The sequence below is a fragment of the Megalops cyprinoides genome, chromosome 1 (assembly GCF_013368585.1).
Source record: "Megalops cyprinoides isolate fMegCyp1 chromosome 1, fMegCyp1.pri, whole genome shotgun sequence".
Lineage (NCBI taxonomy): Eukaryota > Metazoa > Chordata > Actinopteri > Elopiformes > Megalopidae > Megalops > Megalops cyprinoides.
The window spans coordinates 44,421,382-44,448,665 of record NC_050583.1 but is presented as its reverse complement, the minus strand read 5'-3'; the positions used below and the strand labels follow the sequence as shown (position 1 = coordinate 44,448,665).

Below are 27,284 nucleotides of genomic sequence, written 5' to 3'. Positions count from 1 at the left end.
TATCAATTTTTGTATACTGACATCATGCCACCCCTCTCCCTCATATCCAAAATTGTTGTGTAGATATACAAAGCCTGTTCAACCTTGAAAGGACAGACAACTGTGGGCAGATATGGCCTCACCAACAGAAGAATAATAAAAACCACCTAATTCATCAGATGCACTCTGAAGCTGGGGGGATTTGGAGCTGGCATGCTCTCACCATGAGGGATTGCCACTCAGGCAGGGTGATATCATCTCTGGATCCCCTGCAGAGGCAAGGGCAGCATTGGCCTGGATCTGTTCCATTGGGCCATGGATCCAGGGAGTAACCTGGATCCTTGCAGAGGCAGATGTCTCACCTGCTTTCTCTTCTTCGTTCTTTCTCAGTCTGTCTGCACAAACTGATGTCAGTTCAGGCCAAAGGATGTGAGGAGAAGGGCACAAAGTGGAGACAGAACTTTTTTGTTGCTGTGATGAAGGATAGAATCTGATCAACAGCAAACACAAGGATGTCACCCTGCCAGCCAGAACTTATCTAAATAATAGTCTATATATGAGGTAACAGAATCCGTGACTGAGGGTAGCTATAGGGTTCAGTGTCCCTGAGGCCTTGATTCACTCTCACAAAAGCATGGAAGAGAGTGGAAATTCAGCTCCTGGCACACATAGGATGGTGGTTATGAGCTAAAATGGCCTCTTTTTCTTGATTTGTCAGGCTGTCCATATTTGGTTGTGATAGCTCAGTCTTTTGCTTTACCAGGAGAAATGATGCAACATTAAACAGACACAAGTGGCTGCCTCTCATTTGGAATCATGAAAGAATATGTTGCACAATAGAAAAGTCACAATTCTGTATAGTATGGTGTTGTTTGTTGTTTATGTTGAAATGATACATATACCTTTATCATATTGTTTACACAGGCATGGTTATGTAAATGAGATGTAACTATAAAACATATCTATGTCTACTGTGAGTCTGCAGCTTTGCATTTTAAAAAATTCTGTTTGTATTTATCTTGTACCATTTATGATATTGATAGTGCTCATCTGATAGGCTGTCTCTCTTTTCTGTTGGGCTCACAAGATTTGGGAAGGATTTGGAAGCCCCAGGATTACAACATGCCCGTGGCTTCAGCCTGTTCAGACTCTGGTGAGTGTTGTGACCTTTTCCTGGCTGCACTCTGTCAAAACCACAGCGGGTCTTTCCTGCTCAGAGTGCTTAATGTGACTGGGGCACTGCCCAGTGTGACGTTCACATCAATGCCTGAAGGAATGAGACACAGCATTTCACACTGGACTACCACAGTTCACCCTGACCCGTCTAACACAGCCTGGTGAGGCTGCTTACCAGGCCACCAAAACTGAGATTGACATTACTCAGCATGCACTGTTATGTCATTATATCTCTCAGCGCTGCCTCTGAAATAAAGCTAATTTGTCCTGACTGGCATCAGGTGTAGGATTTTCTGTGTTTCACAGTGGTCACATGAACAAATGTTGGCCTTTTTTGAGTTGTTCATGTTGTTAGTTTGCATGCAGTCATGAAAGAGAAGTAATTGTTCCTGAAACAATGCTGACTCAACAACACATCAGTTGCAGCTGCACATTAACATTGCAGTGCTGGGAGAGACAAATCAAGACTCATTGTCCCTATGCCCCATATGTCATTGCAACATCCAATGAATCAACACAAAAATGGACTGAAAATAGGAAACTGAGGCTTTGTGATGTTATTTGGGGGGGGGGGGGCTGTGCAATGAATTCTTCATCTTGCTGGAAATGTTGCACATTGTGATGTCTGGGAAAGAAGCCAAGCCATGGGGAGGGGAAGGAAAGAAGGGGAAATCAGGTAAAGTCAGTGTGGTTCCAGTCAGTCTACTAAAGTGCCACCTGAAATTGTCATGGCAAAATGAATAGATACGTTATAGCACTGAACCCACTTCTTTGAAGCTGAAAGATCTGGGCCAGTGCTGAATTTGTTATCCTAGCAGAGTATTGGGTCTTCGAAAACCATGGGCCAGATGGATTTGTATTTGAATGCTGAGCAATATGACCATTCAGACAGGAGTATATTTACATTTACATTTACATTTATTTATTTAGCAGACGCTTTTATCCAAAGCGACTTACAAAAGTGCATACAGTAGGTACAGCGACAGTAAGGGGACAGGATGTGTACAGTTCCACAATGAGACAGTTCTCAGCTGAGAGCAAGGTCTGTTTGAGGACGCAGTACTATCAGATTTGTACAATTACAGCCTAAAGGGCAACTAGTACGATACACTTTCGAACGGCAAACTTCAACAACTTCAAACGGCACAATGAGCGTCAGGGTAAAGGCGGCAACAAGAGACAAATTTAAAAGCACAATTTAAAAAGCACAGCAATTTACGACAGCACTGATGGGTGGGGGGGGGGGGGGGGGGGGGGGGGGGGGGGCAGCAATTGTGTGCTGGGTCAGTCCAGGTAGAGTCTGAAGAGGTGCGTCTTCAGGCCCCGTCTGAAGGACTGGGGTGAAGAAGCTGTCCGTAGCGAGACCGGGAGTTCGTTCCACCACTGGGGAGCGATGTAGGCGAAACGCCGATGTCTGGCAGAACGAGCACCTCCTGCCTTGACCATGCAGGGAGCAAGGCGTCCAGTTGCTGCTGAGCGCAGGGGTCGGGCTGGTGTGTAGGGTGGATGAGTTCTTGGAGGTAGGCAGGGGCTGTCCTGTTGACTGCAGAGAAGGCGAGGGTCAGGGTCTTGAATCTGATCCTGGCAGCGACAGGAAGCCAGTGGAGGGATTTCAGCAGGGGAGTAACATAGGAGGAGGAGTATATGCTCTATATTCTTAAATTGCATACATATACCTAAATATTTAACATTGGGATCTTTTGAAAAGTACATTTTAGATAATGTGAGGTTTGGAGATTTTTTTTTAGATTAGTTCAGATAAAATGCTGATGAAGAATTCACCATTGGACCATAGATAGCATGGAATTTGTAATTATTAAGAAACAAACATAAAGAAGATGTTAGAGTCTTTATTTACAGTTTTGTTATTTATCTGCAGATTTACATTCAGTGGCTGAAATTATTTTTTCATTGACTGTGCATGAATGAATGCCAGGTGGTCAAATTGCTGATGAACATTTGGCTAGGTCACTTTGCTTGAACTTGACACCTTGCTTACCTTGTTACCATCAGGTCTGTAATGGGTAAGTGTAAAGGAAAAATTCTACAATCTTCATTACCTTACTGCTATAGTATTATTGCACCAACAAGGAATAGTTCTGTCACATGATCCACACTATGAATGAAGCTGAGAACATTCCCACACATTCTTGAGCGCTGACAAATGGCACACTTTGGGCGAAAATGTGACTGTGCTCAATTTACGCTTCAATGTGCACATAATGGCCTCTGACACAGTAGGCTTGGCGCCCTCCCTGGAGAGCATGTGGTGGCAAATGAGGCCTTTCTTGTGTGTAAATTCAGCCCCGCCTGGTCCTGCAAAAAACAGTATGAACAACCGCTGGAGCTAGACAAATGATGACCATGCAAGAAGGAAGAAGGCATCAGTGCTCCTGCTTTGGAGGTGCATTCCCAATAATGGAGGCTGCAGGTGGAGAATGCAGATGATTGGAAGACCGCACAACCTTCTCTGAGTTAATGTTATTGATCCCACAAAGCTGGTTTCCCTGAGGGAAAACACAGACAGGAGTGTGTTTTTTACACAACAATTTTCTGACCTCATAGTGAGAGCGGACCATAGAACTTTGGGTGTTTGTCTGGTATCCAGAGCCGCGACAGACACAGACACAGACAACAGAACACAGTTAAGAAACAGTTGTAGCGCTTGTGTATTACAGGTATGGCATTAAAATTCTGTAAACATGGGATCCGTTTTTTACCTCTAAAACTCGGAACCTTTAACTCTGTTGCTTTAGCCTCCCTCTGAGCTTGTGACTGTTAGAGACAACTTTAATATGTCAGTGGGCTTTTAGTGAAACAGAATAATTACCGCCTGCTTAGGATAAACTCTTCATCAAAGCCATTATGTGGCAGTTTTGATATAATGCCTCTTAAAGGTTTTTTTTCAAGTGAGTTTAGTTCAAAAGCTTGATTTTTTTTCCCACTTTAAATGATCAATTGGAATTGTTTTGTTTAAGGAGGAGATGGGTAAACTGTGGTCCTCCTGCACAAATTTTGAGGATTGTTCTTCCCACCCATTATGTGTAATTAGAACTATGAATTAGCTTTTAATTAATTTGGTGTCATTGAGATATTGATTTAACACTTATCTGAGGTTGATGTCACTTTGCAGGCATCTGCACGTACTGCTTCATGCAGAAAATGTGTGATTGGAAGGGTGGTTTCCTGACAGAATTTTACAAGTGAGAGTTACAAGTGAGAATTTATCATGTCTATCTTGTGCTCAATTAATAAAATTAGTACTACAAATTGGAATTCAGTTTAATTTGATGGCATTATTTTGTTTTCCAGAGAACTATTTTGGTTCCCTGCGCAGTTTATTCAAAAACAATTTTATGTTTATAGATATATCCCAGATTTGCTGGAAGTGCAGATATTAATGATAATTTGTTTGAAACCCCCATTACAGAAGATTAACCCTCAAAAGATATTAAATGCAGAACAACTCAGTCAAACCTGACTGATGAAACAATTTCACAAGGGCTAGAAAACACCCATGGAGGATGCAGAATTGAATGTCAGCAATGTGCACAAACTGCCATCAAACTTCATTTCTTCATATATTTAACTATACAATGTCCCAGAAACTGGCTCTAGTTGAGTGAAACTTCAATAGCACAGTGTTTGCTGATGTGACAAGTGAATGTGTGATTTCTAATCTTGCCAGGGCTGTGTCTGAACTTTCAACTTTTAATGTAGGGTTAATGTAGATAAATAAAACCGTATGAATTCAAGAAGATAAAGAGAATTCATCATTTGTTAATTAAATAACCTAAGTGAGGCATTTTGGCAAAGCCACAATGCAAATTTTCTCTTTCTCTGTCTGTCTGTCTTGGGGTGGAGAGAGGAATGTCTGTGGAGCTTAGTGAAAGAAAGTTGCTGTTTTTTCTCCCACACATCCCTTGGTAACTTGAGCAACCCTCTCCCACCTACTTGTGTTGCTATTCAGCTTATAGGGAGAGCTTGAGGTGCAGAGGACGGTAGACAGAGGAGTAACAGACAGCCCATTACAAAGTCAATCTGAGCACTAGGCTCACACCAATGGATGGAAAAGCTCCAAGCACAAACAAGTGTTTGTATGGTCGTTTGCTCAGACCCCGATGTATTTTGTTTTGTATATGAGTCTCCTTAAGGTTCAATTTCACTGTTGTGGTTATAACTTTTTAATGATGGAGGACTCCAGATGGCATTCATGTAATTTTTGTTTCTTAATATTTACTCAGCTCTGGCATCCCAGGCGTTTGCTCATTATTTGTGACAAACTGAAGATTTTACAGATGTTTTTGTGTCTGGTGGTGAATTACACTTTTTCAAATTTGGGACAGAGTACACATCTTAATTGGGGACATCTGGGGATTTCCCAATGGAGAGTGGTAATTATGTGGGTAAATTATGCCTGTCCCCTCTGTGGAGAGTAAAAGAGGTGTGGCTTTGGGTTGTGGCAGGTGGCCTTCATAAAAACCTGGGAGAAAACCCTGAGGGGATTGAGGCTGTAAGATAGACCTAGACTTTGGGAAATCTCTTCTCTCACTGCAGCTACAACACCAACATGGAATGTGCTACAGTGCCTACTCTAGTTTCCTTGTATATCTTTTTACCCGCTTACCTGAAAATGAATTTTCTCAAACACTTGCAGAGTGTTGTAAATTCCATTGTATACGGTGGGCTTTGTGGTTACTAGAGCTTCAGAATACAATGAACAGTAACAGAATTACACAGAGTTCTTTAAATTGCCAGGACTAGTGAATCCAGCCATCTCTGCTTAAAATGGCCTCAGAAGTATACACGATGCATGTTACTGATGTGAGAACACACTGACTGCAGCATAGCATGTATCCTTGAAGTTGGGAGGGAAAGTGCATTCCATAAATAATGTACAGGCCTGTTTAATAATACATTGAATGCATGTGCAGCATGTGTACACACACCTATGGAAACATCCTGAGAGTACTGCATTGCTGAGATTGAAATTTACAACATTTGCTGCTGCTTCTTCATGTGGAGAGGCCTGTATGCTAAATATTCCCAGACAAAGAGACAAAAGTTGAAATTTGGAGGCATGTACTCTTGAATTGATTATGAGGGTGAGGTTAGTATGATGTTGCATAGGAACATGGGATGGATAGGATGGATAATGATCTAAACATTTAAGTGCAGGACAGAATATAAAATCACCTGTAATCTGAGACTGAGCCATGCTTAACAGGCTCACATATTCACCTTGTTAAAAGTACCTGATTGCAACGACCCCCCCAAAAAATAAAATAATAATAGAATATTTGAATGAGCTCATGTTTGCAATTAAACATCTGCAAGCTTTTAGAGATGTGACATAAAGTAAAGTGGAAGTAATACATAATGCTGAACCATGCACTGTACATTTGTTCTTTCACTATAAGGGCTGCATTTCCATCTTTACTGCATATATCTTTTTAATGGTTAATTATATGCTATTTTGATCTCCACCTTTATTAGCTCAGTAAGCCACTACTTGTCCTGTTTTCTCTGTGAGAAGAAAGATTATTGGAGATGTCGATCAAGCTGCTTAAATGTCATGGGACATCATTTCCCTTTTTTTTCCAGTGGTGACCTTCAATGTTTTGATTAGCATTCTGTCTGCATCACAGAGACCTTAACCTCCCCTAAGGTCTCTGTGGTTACCATCACCATGGTGATGGTACTTGTTGGTGACATATTACCATGGTAATTACCACCACCATGTTGATGTCATACTCAAAACACATCCTTGCTAAACCCCTAATAATGCTTATTATGTGCTTAAGAAAGTACGTGTGTCTTTCTGTCAAACTGCATAGAACTCAACCTGAGGGGTCTTGACACTGAAGATGTAGGTTGACTGGAGTGCCTCTCTCATACTGTATAAGTCATAGAAAAGGTCAGTCAAGGCTTATTGTGCAGGCTTTAAAAGGCACCGTGGGTGACTCTATGAGAATTTAAAACCCATGTGGTATGTCAAGATGACCATATTTTAAAAAAATGTATTATTTTCCCACTGAAAGTTAATTTCAACTTCCAAACAGATACTTTAGATTATATAGTAGATGTTTTTTTTTTCATTACAATGGTATGGTAAACTGCAAGTATTTTTCTCTCTCTTCCTCTCTCTCTCAGCTCTCTGTAGGAAAAAGCTGTAGGATTCATTCATAAAGCTGTAGGATTCATTCAGAATGATAGATTTAAATACACCAATCCAGTGACCTGGAACTATGTCTGTCACATCCTGCAGGGAAGCCAGAAGTGTGTCCTACTGTTTTTGAAGAAATCAGACAGATTCATTCAGGAGAGTTCTAGATTGTCTAGAGTGCATGTTCCTATTTTCCTCAACTGAATTTCCTACTGTGGTGTAGAAATGATTTCTTTAGCTGCCAATTGTCTTCATTGTTGCACGGACAATTTCAAAAAAATTGAATGGCACAAAAAAGGAATTCATATAGAAGAGGAAAACTGAAGACCTACAAATCTGAAGCCCAAAACAGAGAGCAACTGCAAGCTGTTTTAAAGATGAGCATGAAGGAAATTTAATTCACATTTAATGACTGAACTGGGCAGCTAAACTCTGAAAAAGGAGACGAGGTACACAAAAGCAAATATTGATTGACATTTCCATCAGACATGCGGTGGGTAAGAGGGTAGCCACAGTGCAAGAATACCTGATAAAAGCACAGGACTGGGATGGGAGGCTTTTGGTAAACAGAGGGAGGTATGAGGTCCATAATTTAGATGGCCTGGGATGGAACAGGATGACAAAGGACATGTCGAAGTAGAAATGGTGAGAGACCTTTGCACCGCAGTGGATAAACATGTTATTGGCTTATATTGATGATGACGATGATGATGGTGATGGTTATGATGATCATGACGACGACAATGACAATGATGATGATGATGATGATGAAGACAATGGTAAATTCTGCCCTGTACACATAATACGTTGTGCTGTTGGATGAATACATATCAAGAAAACATTCTGTTTTTGACAACTCCTGTCAGGTGCAGTGAGAGATGAGAGACTCCCTCACAAATGACCTGGAAGAGGTACTGAGTGAAATCCATCATGACTGCTGGCAGTGTGGCACGTTATATACTTTAGGCTGCATCTTTTTCATTAAAGATTAGACATTTTTGTTATCTAGGACTACGGACCAGCTAACATGTCTGCCAAGTCAGAAGGAGATGTGTTTTTCCCCTATTGATATTGGGCACCCGTGCTTTGTTTTCAGTCTGGTTGCAGTTTGATTCAGATTTCTGTGAGATTTCGCTGGCAGGATTCCAGGCAGTGGTAGTGTGGGGGGAGTCCAGCTCAGATGGCGGCACTTGAATAAATAAATGTCCCTCTCTGATCATGAGATGCATTGTCATCTGGAATACTAATGAAGTTACTACATGGAAGAGTCTGACAGGCTCAACAGGAAACAAGTATGTGGAATGTAACTCACCCTTTTCAAACTTTTTTTTTATTCAAAGTCAAAATAATTTCAGAAGCAGAAAGGAGTGACCACATCTTAAAAAAGAAAAAAAGGATTGTACAGATTTGTACAGAATATTTTACATGTATTGACAGAATTAAAAACTCCTGCCATTCCAAGTTCCTGCGCTGGCTTTAACCTTGTTATTTTAGCTGCATTTTTCAGGCAGATAACCCCTCTAAAAAGCTGCACAGCCAATCACCAAGGTTGAAATTTACTTGCAAGATTTAACTGCAATTCTGTGAGAGCAATTATTTGCTCTCACAGAAATGCTAATGGAACACTACAGTGTCACTGGGTTTTACGTCCAGCAGTCAGTCATCTACATTTGATCATTGGTGTTCTTTCAGTGTAGGTTTCAGTGTTGCAATCCTCCATCAGCCTCGTTTCATCACCCACTTCATAGTAACAATTTCCCATGTGCTGCATTGCAATACATAGCAGCACTACATCCCCACCCACCGCTCCTGTGCCGAGCTGCATGAGCACTTCAGACAGCAGGGAGAGAGCTCTTACTCAGGCGCCTCATAGCTGGCAGTGCTCTGACTGAGCTGCTTGGCACGTCTTAATTTGTCTGGCCTCTGTCTTCCACTCATTGTGAGGACAAAACTTTTGATTGCTGCTCACCTACAGGGAGCACAAGCTATCAGTTTTCTTTCTGTTTGGAGTCTCACAGGAAATACACAAGGATCTCATTTATGGCAGAGTGATGAGGACGTACAGACAGGAATGCATGTGCATGTGTGCACACACATAGGCAGTGCAAACACACACACACACACACACATACACACATCCTCTTTCTTTCTTTTTCTTTCTCCTTCTCTCGCACACACATACACACAGGCATTGCATGCAGACTCACACTGGCACACATTGCCTTTTTTTTTGTGCAGCAACACTAATTGTGCTATAATGACAGAATGCTGTCAGAATTGATGCCTATATGTTTGATACAAAATGTGGCTGCACATCTGGTTTTCAACCAGCCAAAGAGGGCCCATGTTACATCTCTCTTTGCCTTGCTCCACTGGCTCCCTGTAGCTACCCACATCAGATACAAGGCCTTTTTGCTTACGTTCAGAACAGCCAACAAAGTTGAACCTACCTACCTGAATGCTCTCCTACAAGCATATGTTCTCTCCCGACCACTATGCTCTATCAAAGGACGTCTGGTGGTCCCATCACATCACAGCACAAAATCACTATCTAGAACTTTCTCTGCCATTGTCCACAGATGGTGGAATGACCTTCCACACTTCATCCTTTTTGCCGAATAAGAAACATCTGAAGACACAGCTCTTCTGCACTCACCTGATCACCTGAATCAGTACCACCTAAAGCAATTTCTCTGTCCTGTTTTCCTTAAAAGAATGAATGGTTTAATGCACTTGTGTTTCTACCAGCTAGCTTGTACCTTGTCTGGCCAGCTATTGAATCTTGGTCAGGCAGCACTTCTAATATTGTGGCGCCATGTGTGGCTTTCGCTTGTGTTGTAGTTTGCCTCACTTGGAAGTCACTTTGGCGCTTGCCAAATGAATGTATGTAAATGCAATGTAAATGTAAATGTGTGATTTTCACTAGTTCCTGTACATGCGTATACATGAAGATTCCTGCAGTATATTGAGGAAATGGCAGTTACATGGTGTGATACTCCTTGAGGTGCTAATTGCATTGCCCTGGTAAAAACCCAACAGTGTTGACAAATGGTTGCAGAATCTGTGAAGCACATCAAATGAAAGCATTGGATAAGGGCATCTGTTGAGTGAATTGATTATGATGCATTTCTATCCTTATGAAAGGATAAAATAGAATATGTTGAGCTATTACTCTTACATCTCCATTGATTTTGCATGAATGAATTAAAACATTTTGTAGCTTTTTTCTTGCTGTCTTCCAAATTTTTGAACACTTGTACAATTGTACAGTCACAATCAAAATGGAATGCTAAATTTAGCTCTAAAGCTGCTTCCCCAGTGAAAGAAAAACACTATTGATAAGTTATGTCACTGTTTTAACTAGGTAACAATGTGCTTTTGTGGATTCGAATAACTGATAATAAAAAGACTCAATGTATTTTGTCAATACAAGAAACTTCACTGCTGAGGCATTTGTTGCTCTGTCACGCCCCACTTTCCTCCCCTGTGTGTGTTGAACTGAGGTGTTGGCTTTCACTGTGGGAAAGCTGCAGAAGCATGGCGGTGTCCTGGCCACAGCTGCTCCGGGTTCACTGTGCTTAGCCCACCCCAGTGTGTATACAGGCCTGCCCTTACTTCAGCAGAGAAGTGACTTTGCAATTTTCAGTGCTGCCAGTCATGTACTTAAAGTTGTTCTTCTTACAGGCAACACACAGTAACTTCCAACAACTCCAAATGATGGTAGGGTATTAAAGTGGGATTTAGCTAGACTGCTAAGGAATCCTGGATCAGAGAAATACCCTGTCAGACTGCGACTTCACTGGGGGTTCATTACATTACATTACATTTCCTGAACAGACACTCATCCAGTATGACTTACAGAGTTCACGTTTCATTTGTTTGTACAGCTAGATATTTACTGAGTTGATTAGTATAATTCAACCCAGTGTTCAGAATCAACATCTCCATGTTCCTCAGGGCCCTGATGCATAAGCACCTTTCCTTGCCTTGTTTATGCCTCTTTTAAACATAGACATCCTCCATTAGCAAGGGCTCTAGTTTCCTGTTTTTCTCTCTGGATGAAGAGAGGGTCCACTGGGAAATTAACACATTTACAAGGTCCCTTGGAGGTTTTGCAGCACAGCAGACTCCATGCCTCCTGCTCTGTCCTGAGTCTCACCCCAGCTCATTAGCAACCACAATCCGTTGCCTAGGTCCCACATCCAGTGTGCATTGGTTGTGGGAGCTTTTGGTTTTCCACTGTCTTCTCTGACAAACAGATGATGCTTCTTCCCATGGCTTTCAGTGCTCTGCTCTCATATCTACATGCTCATTATATACATAACACCTTAATTATGAAGAATAGCTATTGATGGACCACATATTATGTTAATTAATGAAGTGATCAATAATGTCAAGTAGTTTGAAGTAGACTAAGTAGACTTGAAGTAATTTGTAATTTTCAGTAGCATGACAAAAGGTAGTAGTAGCTAGTGGTTAAGTTGTAAAATCTAAAAGGCAAAGTTACATTGGAGTAGGATGGAAAAAAGAAGCGGCTTTCTGAGATCACTGTGTCCTGAAATATCTATTGTTCTGTCACTTTCCTTCTGTCTTCATAGCATATATTGAATTTTTCTTTTTGTGTTTTTCTCTGTCTGGCTCTTTGTACTTTAATAAACAAATGGAGCAATAATAATGCAATAGCACACATATAAATTTCACTGCTAATAATTTGCAATGGTACAAGATAATTTAGAAAAGGAAAACAATAGCAATGTCAGGATTTTGGCTGCTGCTGCTTTCCACAGTGACCAACAGGAGTCCTCATAACATTCTGTCTGGGCCTCTGGCTTCCCAGGTGCTACCACTGGGTGGCCTCACCTCCTGTTTGTTCACTCTCTCATTTAATTGATGTGTTACACCTGTGTTCAGTTTTGAGTTGCCATGCTTTGTGTATGCAGTTGTATACTAAGCCTGCTTTTTGTTCTTGATCCTTCAGTAAAGAAAACTTTTTTCTTACAACTGACTTTTGTCTCCAAGTGATATCTCTGTGTTTGGATTTACCCTGCTCCTTGTAACAGGCAATGCGAGGAAGTAAAATGATAGTGAAGCAGTATAAAAAAGATGCAAAGGAAATGTTGTCTTGGAGGCCAAAGGGATTTGAGTTATTAATTACAAATGAATTAATAGTAGGTATTGTTCAAATTCAGCCCTGCATGTATTGTTTGGAGTTTTTTCTCTGCAGGATGTTTTTTCCAGACTTGTTTCCAAACTTGTTGCCATATATGGCAAGTAGTTCAATGAAGAATGTGAAAATTCTTAGCTGAATTTTAACTGTGATTTTGTTTTTGATTATTTTTTTCTTCGTGGCCTAAAACAATGTATGCTTTCATGTTCGGTTCCCTCATTGCCAGTTTGTATGGTAATGTTGAATAATTAAATGCTGCTTGAAAGCACATTTTGCAAAATAATAAGTTCTATGTTTGGCAGTGGGAGCTAACCTTATAAGGAGTATGCCCACTAGCTTGGCACAGCATATAACACTTGAAGGTTGAAACAAAGAAGGCCCGAACCATTCCCCAGCCAACTGAAATCACTAAATTACAGTTTTTCTCTAATTTGTTCAAATTAGACTGCAGTCGTATAAGAGACCATTCCATAAGATAGTTACTTAATCAGAGTGACGTGAACAACATTTCCAGCAATTAGGATGGACCATCATTCCACTTATTTACAGCAGTCAGAGAGGTAGCATCCTCTACCGCCCTGTCCTCCTCTGTGAGACTAGCACACTTCTGTGGCAACTTGCCGTTGCTTAAACGTCAGTGTGACACAGGGAGGGGTGGTGCCAGAGGGGAGTCCTGCTGTGCCTGGGACATGCTTAATGCCGTCTACTCTGCAGTCCAGGTGCCTCAGTATTCCAGGTGTACTGCAGAAACATGGACAGAACCCTACACACAGGTGAGATAGCAGCTGCTTTGTGGGCCTGTTCGAAGCCCATCTCTCAGGAGACATCCTGGACATGACACTTGAATGTCTTGCATACTACCTGACTAACTGTTTTCATCTTTTCCTTCAGACGGCTGGTTAGCTGAAAGGTTGTGTGTAATATTTCTTCCCAGATATGGCCAAAAGTATGTGGACACCCCTCCTAATTATTGAGTTCAGGTGTTTCAGCCACACCGATTATGAACAGGTACATAACATAGTCATGCAATCTCCATAGACAAACCTTGGAAGTAGAATAAGTCGTACTGGAGGGCTTAGTGACTTTACATGTGGCACTGTCATAGGATGTCATCTTTGCCGCAAGTCAGTTTGTGAAATTGCTGCCCTGCTAGATCTTCCCCGGTCAACTGTAAGTGCTATAATTGTCAAGTGGAAGCATCTAGGAGAAACAACAGTTCAGCCATGAAGCGGTAGACCATGCAAACTTACAGAGCAGGGCCGCCGAGTGCTGAAGCATGTAGCATGTAAAAACTGCCTATCCTCTGTTGAATCACTCACTACAGAGTTCCAGACTATCTCTGGCTGCAACATCAGTACAAGAACTATGTGTCGGGAGCTTCATGAAATGGGTTTCCATGGCCAAGCAGCTGCACACAAGCCCAACATCACTATGCACAATGCCAAGCAACAGCTGGAGTGGTGCAAACCATGCTGCCACTGGACTCTGGAGCAGTGGAAACGCATTCTCTGGAGTGATGAATCATGCTTCACTATCTGGCAGTCTGATGGACAAATCTGGGTTCGGAGGATGCCAGGAGAGCACTACCTACCGGAATGCACAGTCCCTACTGTAAAGTTTGGTGGAGGAGGGATTATGGTCTGGGGCTGTTTTTCAGGGTTTGGGCTAGGCCTCTTAGTCCCAGTGAAGGGTAACATTAATGCTACAGCATACAAAGACATTTTAGACAATTGTATGCTTCCAACTTTGAGGCAACAGAGTCCTGACCTCAACCCCGGTGAACACCTTTGGGATGAATTAGAACGCCGATTGCATGCCAGGCCTTCTTGTCCAACATCGGTGCCTGACCTCACAAATGCTCTTTTGGCTGAACAAGCACAAATTCCCACAGACACACTCCAAAATCTTGTGGAAAGCCTTCCCAGAAGAGTGGAGGCTGTTATAGCTGCAAGGGGGGGGGGGGGGGGGGGGACTCCATATTAATGCCCATGGTTTTGAAATGGGATGTCCAATAAGCTAATATAGGTGTGATGATTAGGTGTCCACATACTTTTGGCTATATAGCGTATCTTAGCCCAAATGAGAGATCTCACTATCTCACTGCCTAGCACATTTGCTCTTATCCAATTACCGGCCAGCACAATGGGCACCTCTGTCACCCTGCCACATGTTGTGAGGAGAAAATTACAAGTTTTACAAGTGACAGTCAGTTTGAGCTAGTCTTTTTGCTCATGATATACTATAAATGATACTTACTTACCAATCTGGACCAGAACTCTGTGTCATAGTTCCATGATTATAGACACAATTTAAGAGATTAGGATAGTTTAGTTTTATCTGCAAATGCAGAACTGAAAGAACACTAGAGGGAAGAGCAGGGAAGTTAAAGGATAAAGGAAGGTATATTACCAGCAGCAATCTGCTAGATGACCCAAAAGGTTTTAGTGCAGAGAAGCTGTTGCTCTGCCAGATCAAAAAGTGTCAAGATTACCGAGGCTTTCCCAACGATAGACACCCAGTGCCAGTGGCGGGCTAAATCTTTGTGCACTCTTTTCTGTGAGTTTAGAAATTTCCTACATGCCCATTGGAACTAAAAAATGTTATTAACTGGTAAAAGAGTCTTGTAATGAGAGCTTTGTTCATGATCATTAGGAAATCATTTTGTTCTGTTCTGAAATAATCATTTATTTCTGGTTTTCTTTACTGTTTCCTGAACCAATTATTCTCCCTGCTTACAGCACTATGCATATAAAGCATATTGATATGTATTCACTATACCACAGATTACTATTCACAGAAATGGCTTGGTAATTGATAAGATAAAATTTATCTCTGCTTATAAAAATAGCTTTGGCCTTGCTCTCTCTCATAGTTTCATTTATGATGCCATCTGGTCTATAGGGTTTCCTGGGTTAGGAGACCTATCTTTTCTGCTGCTCAGCAAATTCAGGGATTTTGGGTCGTTGAGAGCCAGTTCAATGAGTATTTCTGGTTTCTGGTTATTCTGGTGTTTATCAGTATACTTTTATTTAAAGTGAAGTCTTCCATACATGTCTGTTTTGAATAGTCGGGTTTTTATTTGTTTTTTTTTTTCTATGTTTTGCTGTACATATATCATTCCAAGTATTCGAGTAGCTTTCAGCGTTTATGGCCTCCTTGATTATTGCTTTTGCGGGGGTTGTTCTTTTTTCCAAAGTGTGTTTGTAGTGCTTTAGTGTCTCATTACATTACGTTGCATTACATCATTTAGCAGATGCTCTTACCCAGAGTGACTTCCAAATAGTGCATCACTGTGCTAAGAGTAGTTATCGAGAAATATTACAAGATTTCAGTTAGATACTGACTTAAGTGCTAAACTAGCATAGAGTGCTTTTTAAATAGAAAATAGGGATAGGATAGATAGAAAGGAAGGTAGACTAGAGATAAAGCTGGTAGAGATGAGTTTTCAGCTTTCTTTTGAAGGAACCCAGGAAGTCTGCTGTACGAATCTCAGCAGGAATCTCATTCCACCAGTGTGGAGCAAGTACTGAGAAGAGGCAGGTCCGAGAGATGCTGCCCTTGTATTTTGGGACACAGAGATGACCTGAGGTAGCAGAGCGCAACACTCTTACTGGCTTGTAGGCTTTGATTATGTCCTGTATGCACTGGGGGGCTGATCCATTAAGTCTCTTAAAGGTTAGTAACAAGGTCTTGAACTTGATCCTTGCTGCAGCTGGTAGCCAGTTGAGGGACTCAAAGAGCGGTGTCACATGGGCCTGCTTGGGGAGGTTGAATGTCAATTGGGCTGCTGCATTCTGGATAAACTGCAGCAGTTAGATGGCATATGCTGGGAGGCCAGAAAGCAGCGAGTTGCAGTAGTCCGGACATGGCAGGATAAGAGCTTGGATCACAACTTGAGCTGTGTATTTGGAGAGGTATGGTCTGATCTTCCTAATGTTGAATAAAAGGAATCTGCAGATCCTGGTTGTGGCTGCAGTATGCTCTTTGAAAGACAGATTGCTGTCCGAGGTTACCCCTTGGTTTTTGACAGCTGTGGTTGCCATTATCTTTGCGTTGTCAACGCAAACTGAGAGGTTCCTCAGACATATTTGCTGGGACATAGACTATCTCAGTCTTGTCAATGTTCAGGTTGAGCTCTTGCTTGTTTATCAAGTCCGGGATGTCAGTGAGACATGCTGATACTTGAGGAGTGATGTCCATCTCAGGAGGGAAGGAAATGAACAGCTGTGTATCACCTGCTTATGAATGATACAACAGACCATGTACCGTTATGACCTCTCCAAGTGGACCCTTGCCTGCTTAAGAGACTCGGGGACAATGCTAGTGGTTAGTGAAGAGTACATGAGAGGTATGCAAGGATGGTGGGTGCAATTTCTTGGAGGAGAGGTGTTGCTATTGGATCCAAAGCCCTTGTGGTTGGTTTATTGTGTCTTGTAATAATTAAGATGAACACCTGGGTTTTCAGGTTATCTCAGTTGCAGATGGTTCAAATATATAATGAATATTGTATGTATTCCACATATTCTTTACTGTGATGGAATGTGGTAGCCAAACTGTGTGCAATGGAGTTAGTTGGTGGGTGTTGATTACTTTCTGGCCTGCCTCTGTGCTGTATTGTTTTGTGGCCATCTGCAGGGCTGCGTGATGATAAAAGGCTTATTTTGTTGTGAGAGAGTGTTGGTGTTAGCGTCGGCCTTTTGGAAGAACACAGTAATTTGGCTTATCTGACAGAAGGGGTGGTGGCTTGCTTGTGATTATCTGAAAGGAAAAGGGTCTAAATCTGTGATCATATAATCAACAGTGGTGAAGCCAAAGAACAATAGGTGCACGTGTGTGTATGTGTGTGTGTGTCTGTAAAATATATATCTTGCATTAATTTCTGTTGGTGGCTTATTATGTTAGTGAGTGAAGGAGTAAAATAATGAATTGGCTTCTGTTTATTGTCTTTAATTTCAGGGGTCATATTTATGCATTTGTTCGTATAATATATTAGAAATACCCTTATACTCTGAATGCTGGTTGTCAGTACTGATTCAGCTCAACAAGGGTGGGACAGGTGGTGCCCAGGCCACATGTGCAGGCCCTCTTGTGTCTCTGTGTGTTCCTCTCAGTGCTTCTTTCTTTCTGTGCCTTTCAGTGCTTCTCTCTGTGTCACTGTTCCATTTCTCTCAGTGCTTTTCTCTTTTTGTGCCTCTGTTTCTCTCTTCAGTGCTTCTCTCTGCTGTAGTCTCTTTTTGCAAAATTCATATGCTTTATTGGCATGGCTGTTTCTGTTACAAGGGCTATGGAGGGACTCAAGTGCAAGGAGAGAGAGTCAGAGGCAGGCGCTTGGAGAACTAACAGGGCTTTACTGGGGCAATGTTCAGTTTCAGTGTCAAAGATAGGAACTCTAACACAAGGTAGCAGCAAAGGTACAAAAACACAAGGCAAGAGCAACATCCCAATAAAGGCAAGGTCAAACCATATCCAGAGTAAATCCAAAAGAGACGACACAAGGAAGAGAACAGACAGAGTATATATAGACAGATCAACAGGCAATCAACAGACTGGATACAGGTGTGCACAGCCAACATGGCATGCAACAAATTGGATACAGGTGTGCACAAGGGAATGAGTCTATGTCACCCTCTCTCTGGTTAAAATTAGGAATGATTCTTGTAAATTCTTCATAGTGTGTCCTTATATTTTTGAATTTTTCACATTGAAGGAGACAGTGCATCTCTGTCTCAACCTCACTTGTCATTCAGTGGCCACAGCCCACAGCCCACAGTCTTTATTGTTTTGGTAGCCATAATTTTTTGTGCCTGCCTTTTTCAATGGCTAGACCATGATCACTGAGCCTGCACTTGGTAACAATCTGTCTCTTCTTTATATCCTGGTCAGTGGCGAGATATTCAGCCAATTTCTGATCTGTTTTTAGGGTCAGGTAACAATTAATCTTACTTTGCGTTCTGTTTTCGTTATTCCAGTGTTGCAGGTAAGTATTTTCAGTTTTATGTACAATTTGGTCTATTCTAATCTATGATTGTATAGCAGTAATGGTCTGAGGCTGGTGAATGGTAGGTGTTGCATGGTTAGTGTGTTTTAGTCCTAGCTGCTTTAGAGGGCTCATTTTATGATTCAGTTCTTGGGTCTGAAGTGCCTGAAATCGCAGCGTGGCTCTCTTAATCTCTTTTGCTCCTTCTCTGCTGTAATGCCTGTAATAGCAAGTGAGAGGTGTGGTTCAGAGGACAATTCCATCAGCCAGTGATGTCAGCACATTGAGACGGAATAAGAGATTTGGCTGGTTGGGGGGTGGATGGAAGGGGCGTAATCACTCTCCATAATTACACACTGGTGTAATTGCGCATCACGGTGTCAATGTTGTTTGTCAGTGCCTTTTTCTCAATTGTTGCCACACCTGCCCACTTGTGTGAAAGCAATGCAGTGCACCACCACCAATGTAAATGTAAAATGCTCCGCATGTATTTCTCCATTTTGACTTTGGAACTCTGTGACTTAAGAAGGAGCTTTAAAACCCAGCTGCATCGCATGGTCGGTCATCAAAGCGCAATCTTCCGGCTCTCATTGACAGCAGCCAAGGCTCCCACTGTGTGCCTGCTGCCATCAGCAGTACATATATGAGGAGGACGACGGGAAAGAGGGGGGAAACACAAGCACACAAACGTTATGCGAATAAAGGATGTGTGGAGGTTACCAACATCCACAGAAATGCAGAATGGATACAGTGGTAGCTTTCACAAAGGAACAGAACTACATCATATTAGCACTGCAGTATGGGGTTGGTGTGCCTTGCTTAACGGTCTGGCATCTTGCTCTGTGGATAAGGCAGTATGGCAGGGCTGGAGGATAAGAAAAAAATATGCTGTGCCCACTGAACTATGTTTCTAATGATTTGTTTTCTCCAGAGTGAGGTTTGATTTTCTTAATTGAATGCATTGAGAAGTTTCTGTTTGATCAGGGCGGCAGTGTAGCATAGTGGTTAAGGAGCAGGTCCCGTAACCGAAAGGTTGCCAGTTCGATCCCCGCTGGGACACTGCTGCTGTACCCTTGGGCAAGGTACTTAACCCACAATTGCCTCAGTAAATATCCAGCTGTATAAATGGATAACATTGTAAAGAACTGTAACCTATGTAAGTCGCTTTGGATAAAAGCATCTGCCAAATGAATAAATGTAAATGATCAGGGAGTACAGAGGAATGGATGGTACAGTATCTGTATTATCCACACATACCAGACAGGTGGCTAGCATGTCTACCTCTGCATCACAAAAGATGGGCTCATCCTGTAGGAAGGTGCTTGCATTAATAAAGGTGAAAGGGTCCAATGTAAGATTGATGTGAAAGGTTTTGCAAACAGATACTCAAGTGGAAGTACTAGAGATGAAAAATACCTTGGTGAAAATGAAACATGCACTCCACAGGAATCACTTTAAATTACAAAAGCAAAAAATTTCAGCAAAATTATACCATACTTTTCAGTAAATCATGTGCTCGAGTGAAACATCATTAAATGTTTTCTCAAGCAATCTTACATGAGTTAAAAATATAGGAATAGGAATAGATTTTTTTTTTTTTTTTTTTGCATTTGAAATCAACATTATTAGCTACACATATTTCCTGGGTTGACGCTGGCAAGAATAATGATTAATAGCATGGAAAGCTAATATCTGAAATATGGGTAGCAATATTTTCTTCCATTACCATTTTGTTACTATTTTGTCTGTGTGAAAGTCATAACTTCACCTGGCTAGCTAGCAAAGCCAGTCATAGAACTGTGGCCTATGTGAAAAGACTGCATGATGATTCATTTCCACATTTCTGAGTGTTTGATGGTGAATAGCTGCAAGCTGATATTTTATAGTTCCTAGAAAGAAAGAGAGGACATTGCCTTTTATTGGCCTGCAAATAGCTTCTTCGTGTATGGCCATGGGTTTTCCATGGCTTTGACAGAATGAGAAGCTGTATATTGGTATGGTTATGTGATTTTCTTTGGGACACATAAGACAGACAGAATTACCAAACAATCTTAGGCAGCATGAAAAGCTGATGCTGACAACATGAAGAGGTTGTGTTAACAAATCAGGATGAAGGCAGAGGAGGTGTAGCAGAGTAGAGGACACAGTATGCCAGTGTATACTTGTAATACGTGTGTATACATTTCATGCCCCATTGGTGCAGTGTTTGTGATAATGTTTCACCCATCAGTCTCTACCTTTTAACACAAGTATGTATGGATTTGTGCAGTTAGAGATGATGTAGCTCCTTAAAGACTCCTGGGAGGTGTAGTTCAACAAACGACCTGCCTTTTACCCCCTCAAGATGCAACCTTTGAGTATACTTTAGATGAGGTAGCCAAAAGGTCATACCTGTTTTTTTTTTTTACCTGCTTAAAACCACATACTTTGACCCTTTATTGGGCTAGTAGGAAGCTGTAATAATCACCATAACAATTTCATAGTAGAAGGGAGTGCGCCCAATCTTTGTGTGGAGTCAAATAAATAGTAGCATCCTCCTTAATTGATCTTTTGTGTTCCGAGTCATTGTTTCACCCTCAGGGCTTGGTTAGAAAATCTATTGCCAGACAGTTGGCATCAGTGAAGGTGTTAGAGTGATCTGATGACTGTTAGCTTTCAGATTCCAGGCAAGTGATGAAACTGTCTCTTCCTCTGCTCGCCTCTCCCTCCTTCCTCCTGTTGAAGTGATCATTTCTCTTTCAACTTTTATAATGTCCAATTTCCATTCCATTGCATTTTGAATGCACTGTATACTCCAGCACTGTCACCCCCAGGCTAAATCTACACGTATTGGAGTCAGGGATGAAAGGTGAGACACAGCTCTAAATTAAATAACTTTAATTAAATCTGTGAAATATTCTATATTCATTCTATATTCTATATTCAAAAAATAATTTTTCCTCAATCATGCATGTAAGATTTTATTCTGGAGATGCTCAGCTCAACAAAAATGAAAATATTTATATACTTTTTAAATTCAGTTCAGGTTATAGCATGTTAACTTTCTTCATTTTCCACAAGCTGTTGAATGTTGGTGAAAGGAGAATGTTGACATCCCTATGCACCATTATCAAGCACTCCTCCTCCTGTTTAGATGTACATTATTGGAAAGCAGATAGAAGTAAATTCGTAAGCCCTGCTGGTTCCCCCCCTGCATCAAAGCCATTGCATGGAAACAAATGTACAAATGCATGTGTAACATTTATGGAATGTCCTGTGTGCCACAATCCAGTCGACTAAGTGGTAGTTAGTATGTTTGTGGGACAACCAGATGGCCATGGTTTCAAATCCCATGTTCTCCCACTGTTGTGGAAGTTCCACTTCTATTGATTAAAGATAACTAGATTGATGTATCTTCAAAGGAAAAGGTATGAGTCTGAATTGAATGCAGAAGTCTTCATTTTGACTCTGAAACCTGCCCAAAAGTGACTCCACAACACACTTTTGATGGCAGTACTGCCTGCAACAGTAAGCTGCTTCTGGTTAAAGCTCATCCAGGTGCAGTCGTGCATGTTCATCAAATTAACCCTCTGAGTCATGGAGTCATGGAGAAGCTTGTTTTCCGCCTCCCCTTGATGAGAAACCTACCCCTTCTGATCATGAATCATTCGGCTGGGTGGTATACAGGTCTGCATTAGTTTCTGTCATCTTGTGACTGCTGGCACTGTTGTTCTCTCTGCTGCAACAACGGGGTGGATCACCTCTCCTCTGATCGCCTCTCCTCTGATGGATTATTTCAGTTAGAAAGCTCACTGACAAACAGGCCGGCATCTACGTGCATGATAGTGAGAACATCTGCTGCCAGAGATTCTCACTAATCTGACAGGATGTCTTTTGCATCTCACATAGTTTAGGAAGGAAAGGGCTGACCGTACAGAGGTAGTCTTTGAGTGGATGTAAGGTTTCTGGTTCACAGAATTCAGATGATCCCTCTATCCGTTTCACCATCCTCTAGCTTCTCTGTATTTTTCTCTCTCCCTCTTTCTTTTTCTCTGTTGCTTTTTCAGCTCTCTGCATTCCCATCTTTTTCCATAATGATGTTCATTTTTGATAATAAAAAAGACAAACGTTTGTACGCCACAGTACAACGCAAATAATGCAGTACACTATGTGAAACTGAGGGGGCAGTTTCACCCTTGCACTGGGTTCAGGATAATGTTGCTGTTGCAGTGGTGTGTTGATCAGAACACAGAAGTCAGGTTTTCAGTTCAGTGCTTTATTGAGGGATTGCAGGTTTGTGTGGTTGGCAGTGTGTGTGTGTGTGTGTGTGAATGTGTGAGAGCCTGTCTGACAGAGGGTGTTTGTGTGTGTGTGTGGTTTCCTGCAAGGGAATGAGTAGTTGCTTACCGTTTAAGGGGCCGCTACCTTACGCTACTACGCATGCGCAAGAAGAATGAAAATGGGACGCAGTTTTGTCTGCAACCGCAGGACCTTTATTTGTGTCCCCAGTTCTTCACCCCACAGGAACTGGTGCAGCTCTGAAGTGGGGCAGGTCACCACAGCTTTTACATTGTCTAAAATCCTTGGCCCTGTTGGGGTTCCTATTGGTGGCCAAGGGATACGGACAGGTCAGAGGACAAATGGTGACCTGGGGGCTGTCCTAGGCGGGTGCACCTGTGCCTCGGGTTACCTGTGGGGTAGCTGCTGATAAGGGGGAGCAGCAGAACAGGTTTGGGCAGGTTTAAACTGGTCCTTAAACAAAGGTCCGTGTGAGAGGTGGGGGTGGTGTGCACAAACACAAACAAAGGGTGGACAAAGGGATGTGGCCCCTTTTAACACTATAAAACAAGACAATAAGCATAAAAAGGGAAAATATGACAAGCCACATTACAACACTACCAACACCGTAGAAATAAAGCAACAGTACAGTGCTTTCAAGTTTAGAAAGGCCAGCTGTTCAGCTCTCTCACATACCCATAACAGTGGAAGTCCTCCAGCTAATTCTTTTTTTTTATGAATGTGAGAGGAACCTGCTTCATCAATTGAAGGTGGAACATGGAGATTCTGTTTGATCTGTACTGAGTTATGACCACTGCATTGAAAACAATTTTCAAAGTCATTACAGGTATTGGTGTGTCTTCCTTAAGATCATTTCCATAGGATGCCTTTTTTGCATCAAACTGTGTCTTTTTATTAGTTGTTTTTGGTATATTAGTTCATATAACATTAATGAAAACCATGTTTATATTTAATGTGAAATTCGTATGTGCATTTCAGTTTAAAGCAGAACAGAAGTGGCCGTATAAACAACCAGAAAGCATACAGTAAATGTTATTGTTCTAACATTTTTCCGGTAATGTGGCTATGCATCTGATCAGTTTCAGAATTAAAATATATTTTGCATATCATTTGCCGACAAATGACTTGTGGAGCTTTGAAGCTAGGCGGTGCATAAATTATGCTCTTTGCTCAAAGGAGAACCAGTGATAAATATGTCAGAGTGGCTTTGATATGTTGGTTTTGCTTTTTGATAAGGTTTTGTATATCCCTTATGTAAGGTTTTCATATGACTGCTGTTTATGATAGCTTCCAAATGTGATGGGTGATAACAACTTGCTCTAGACTGATTTTAAACATAATAAAATGAAGTCTCCTTCCTGCCTTTTTTCTGCTTAATTCTTTCCCTCTCTCCCTCATAATTTCTTTGTCAGTGCATTCATGTGGTATTAATTAGATTTATGCCCATGGGGGGATGACAGCAGGCAAATCTGTAGGAGATGACACCTACAAAGAAGTTGATAAATGTTATCAAACTAATAGACTTTTGCTTTCTTTACACCTTAATTAGCAAACTAGCAAAACTAGAAGCAGCCACTTATAGAGTGCTGTGTCTCTCCTCAGACAAACTGTTTGATGGGTCTTAGTTTAAGATGCCAGGCTATCTGACTCATAATATTTTCGTAACATAATTGTGATATTGGGGTGTCAAATGTTGCTACAGCATTACAGGACTATAAGATTGCCATGCGGTAGATATGACGGATTCAGACAGATGTATTCTTACTGAAGGCTAAGCTATCTCTTCCCTCTTCCCTTGGCAGCTATGCAGCAGGTGCTGGACACCCTGAGTGACAGCACCAGTTCCACCACTGCAAATGACCTGGACCTCATCTTCCTTAAGGGGATCATAGAGAGCCCAGTGGTGAGTCAGCCCTGCATCAAAAACATAACATTCCCGTAACACCGTCATTGTGTTAGCAATACTGTAAGATCATAGTACAAACAAATGTACAATATGTTCACTTCAAAGTGGCTCTTTACAAAAGACACAACTGGCCTCATCTGTGAACACACTGTGACAGTGACCTTAACCTGTGCAAGTTCAGCAAGGAGTTTGGTTACACACAGGATTTATCTTTTACCTTAATTTTTCAAGATACTGTACAGTCAACCACAATGCAATTCAATCAGTTGAAGCCACTGTGTCATCACTGAATTGACCAACTCCTGCAATGACAGCAACAGCAGGACAGCTCGCCACATACAGAAACGGTTAACTCTCTGATGAAGACATTAGCCAGCACCATTTCGGGGATGTGATATTCCCTGTGTAAGATCTGCAGGCACACTCTTTTGAAGAGTAAGATACACATTTGCACTGCGGGGCTTTTGTAAAGTGGTTCCCTACCAGGAGCTCCACTTCTTCATCTCAGTGATGCTCAATAAATATATATATATCGAGCATCACTGAGATGAAAATGAAAATTTTTCGAAATTTGAGTACTACAACTGAACTTGAGTTTCAAAGCTCCACCAGAGAAAAATCATCATCAGCCCTTACTGTGTTATTAATGATTATGGCCCTGTGCTTAAATAATAGAGGAGCAAGCACGACTTACACTGAAGCGTAAGTTCTTTGCTAAGCCTAAGGCAGCTGAACGTACAGACACCTTTATTCATAGTCTGGGACCCCAGAGGAACTCCTGTTGTATTCCAAACCTCTCCTTCACCCCCACCTAACTCCAGACATTGATCTCTGATCAGCACTCTGAGAGTAATTGGTGACTCGACAGGAAATAGCTCACTTGCTAAGCACTGATCAGAGATCAGTCACAGTTAGAGAAGTGTTGAGTGAGGGAGAGGTTTAGTTCTGATGGTGGTTGTTAATTATAATGCCTGTGGTATTACACTGCAAGCTGACTATGCATCAGAATCACTCCGAAACAAAAATTTTATTACCATGGTCCAGCAGCAGCAGAACTAAATACTGTGCTATTTTTTCATGGTGCATTTAGCAGATGTTCTCTGTGAGATATAGGGATCCTTCATTGCGTTGTGATTCTGAGGTCATTGCATTCTGAAGGACATTAGGCCATTTGTCCGAAGTTGCCTCTTATATTGTGATTACCTTGGTCATGAAGTGAAGTCATTATCAATAGTTAAACATAAAGCAACCTGTGTTGACTTGTGCTTTCTGTCTTACACTACTTTTTGTTAGAAATGCCATGATATAAATGCTCAGCTGTCCATCAAGAGTATAGCTGGCAATAGTCAGTCCTCTTAGTCCAAGGAGAGGTGAGAGCTCTACAAGGTGTGCATAATCCCACTGTAACCGATAGTGGAGCTTCTCTGGTATCCCTGGACCTCATTTTCTCAAGGAGGAGGTACTAAGCTAGCAGATACTTTTGAACCCCCTCTCTGGGGACTCTATGCTTTCTGTGCAACACTGTGGAGCACTCTGGCATGCTGCTTCTTGTGGCCTTACTCACCGACTGTGTACAACCATCGGGGAGAAAGAATGAAATGAGAGCACTTTGGAAACTGCTGCATCAAAAGCTTCCTTTATTGGAGGAACAGTGAGGAACTGCTCTGTCTGTCTCTGCTGGACTCTTTAAGCTGACTGATTGGCATATCTTTTGTGGAACCCACACTGCGCAGTGTAATAGGACTAGTGTTAGAGAGATAGAAAACCCAAGGGAGGCTTTGAGCCATGGCCATATGCCAGAAAGTGTGGTATAAGCTACAGAGGCCTACGCCACTCATACCCACAGTTAGTACGCATGCCATACAACTCCGGGGGACCCACAGTTAGTATGTATGCCACGCAACACAGGGTGATTAACCCCAGATCCACAATTCATATGTATTCCACACAGCCCAGGGTGATTAACCAGGCTGAATCAATTACAGGGAATTCATGGGAAAAAATAGTGCTCTGAACCTGTTTGGGGGACAAGAAAACATTGTGGTGTAGGTGATCTGGAACGGAAAAGGACAGCACAGATATTTGAGTGGAATTCTGCCCTTCTGCCATGAATTGCATTGAAGAAAAGCCTGTAACTGAGAGCAGGTATTAATGAAGAGAGTCTGAAGGGGACACCAGGCTGTGTCTATGCCAGAAAAGGGTTCAGGCAGTTAAGTGGTGCCTCTCAGATTTTTGATGGGCTATATTCTTTTCCCTGACTCCCATCCCCTCCCAGAGGGTGCATTTTTACTTCAATACAGTTTAATTGGAAGGAACTTCCCTTTGGCAGAGCACAGAAAGCTGCTTTGAGGCATATCTCTGTACAATGACCTTTTTCCCAGTAGGCTGTGGGACTGTTTAAGATATTCATTCATTACAGCCCTTAACATTCACGTCTTGCTGCATTGTTGCATGCATGGAACCAAATCTGTAGGACAAGCTGTGGGACATCTCCCATGGGCAGTGTGGTGTTGGACCTTTGTGAGGAATGAAACGCTGCACACAGGTAGCAGCATTACTTCCCTTTTCTCTGTCATGGTCTGTCATCTGTTTCTGATCTTGTGCTGTGTTCCTCCCACCAGACTGTTGCTTGCTT

At 41.8% G+C, this 27,284-nt stretch overlaps 1 protein-coding gene across 3 annotated transcripts in view; it reads left to right on the top strand.

The window, feature by feature from the left end:
• Positions 1-27,284, top strand: part of mpp2b (membrane protein, palmitoylated 2b (MAGUK p55 subfamily member 2)) — a 55,273-nt gene that overhangs the window by 12,434 nt on the left and 15,555 nt on the right. For 2 of the 3 annotated variants that reach the window (XM_036538448.1, XM_036538457.1), the window contains 2 exons: positions 1,067-1,132; positions 24,546-24,646. In XM_036538448.1, the coding sequence (XP_036394341.1) occupies positions 1,102-1,132; positions 24,546-24,646 (132 nt within the window). In that variant the 5' untranslated portion in view covers positions 1,067-1,101. The remainder of the gene's footprint in view (positions 1-1,066; positions 1,133-24,545; positions 24,647-27,284) is intronic. The other variant, XM_036538466.1, reaches the window with a different exon arrangement.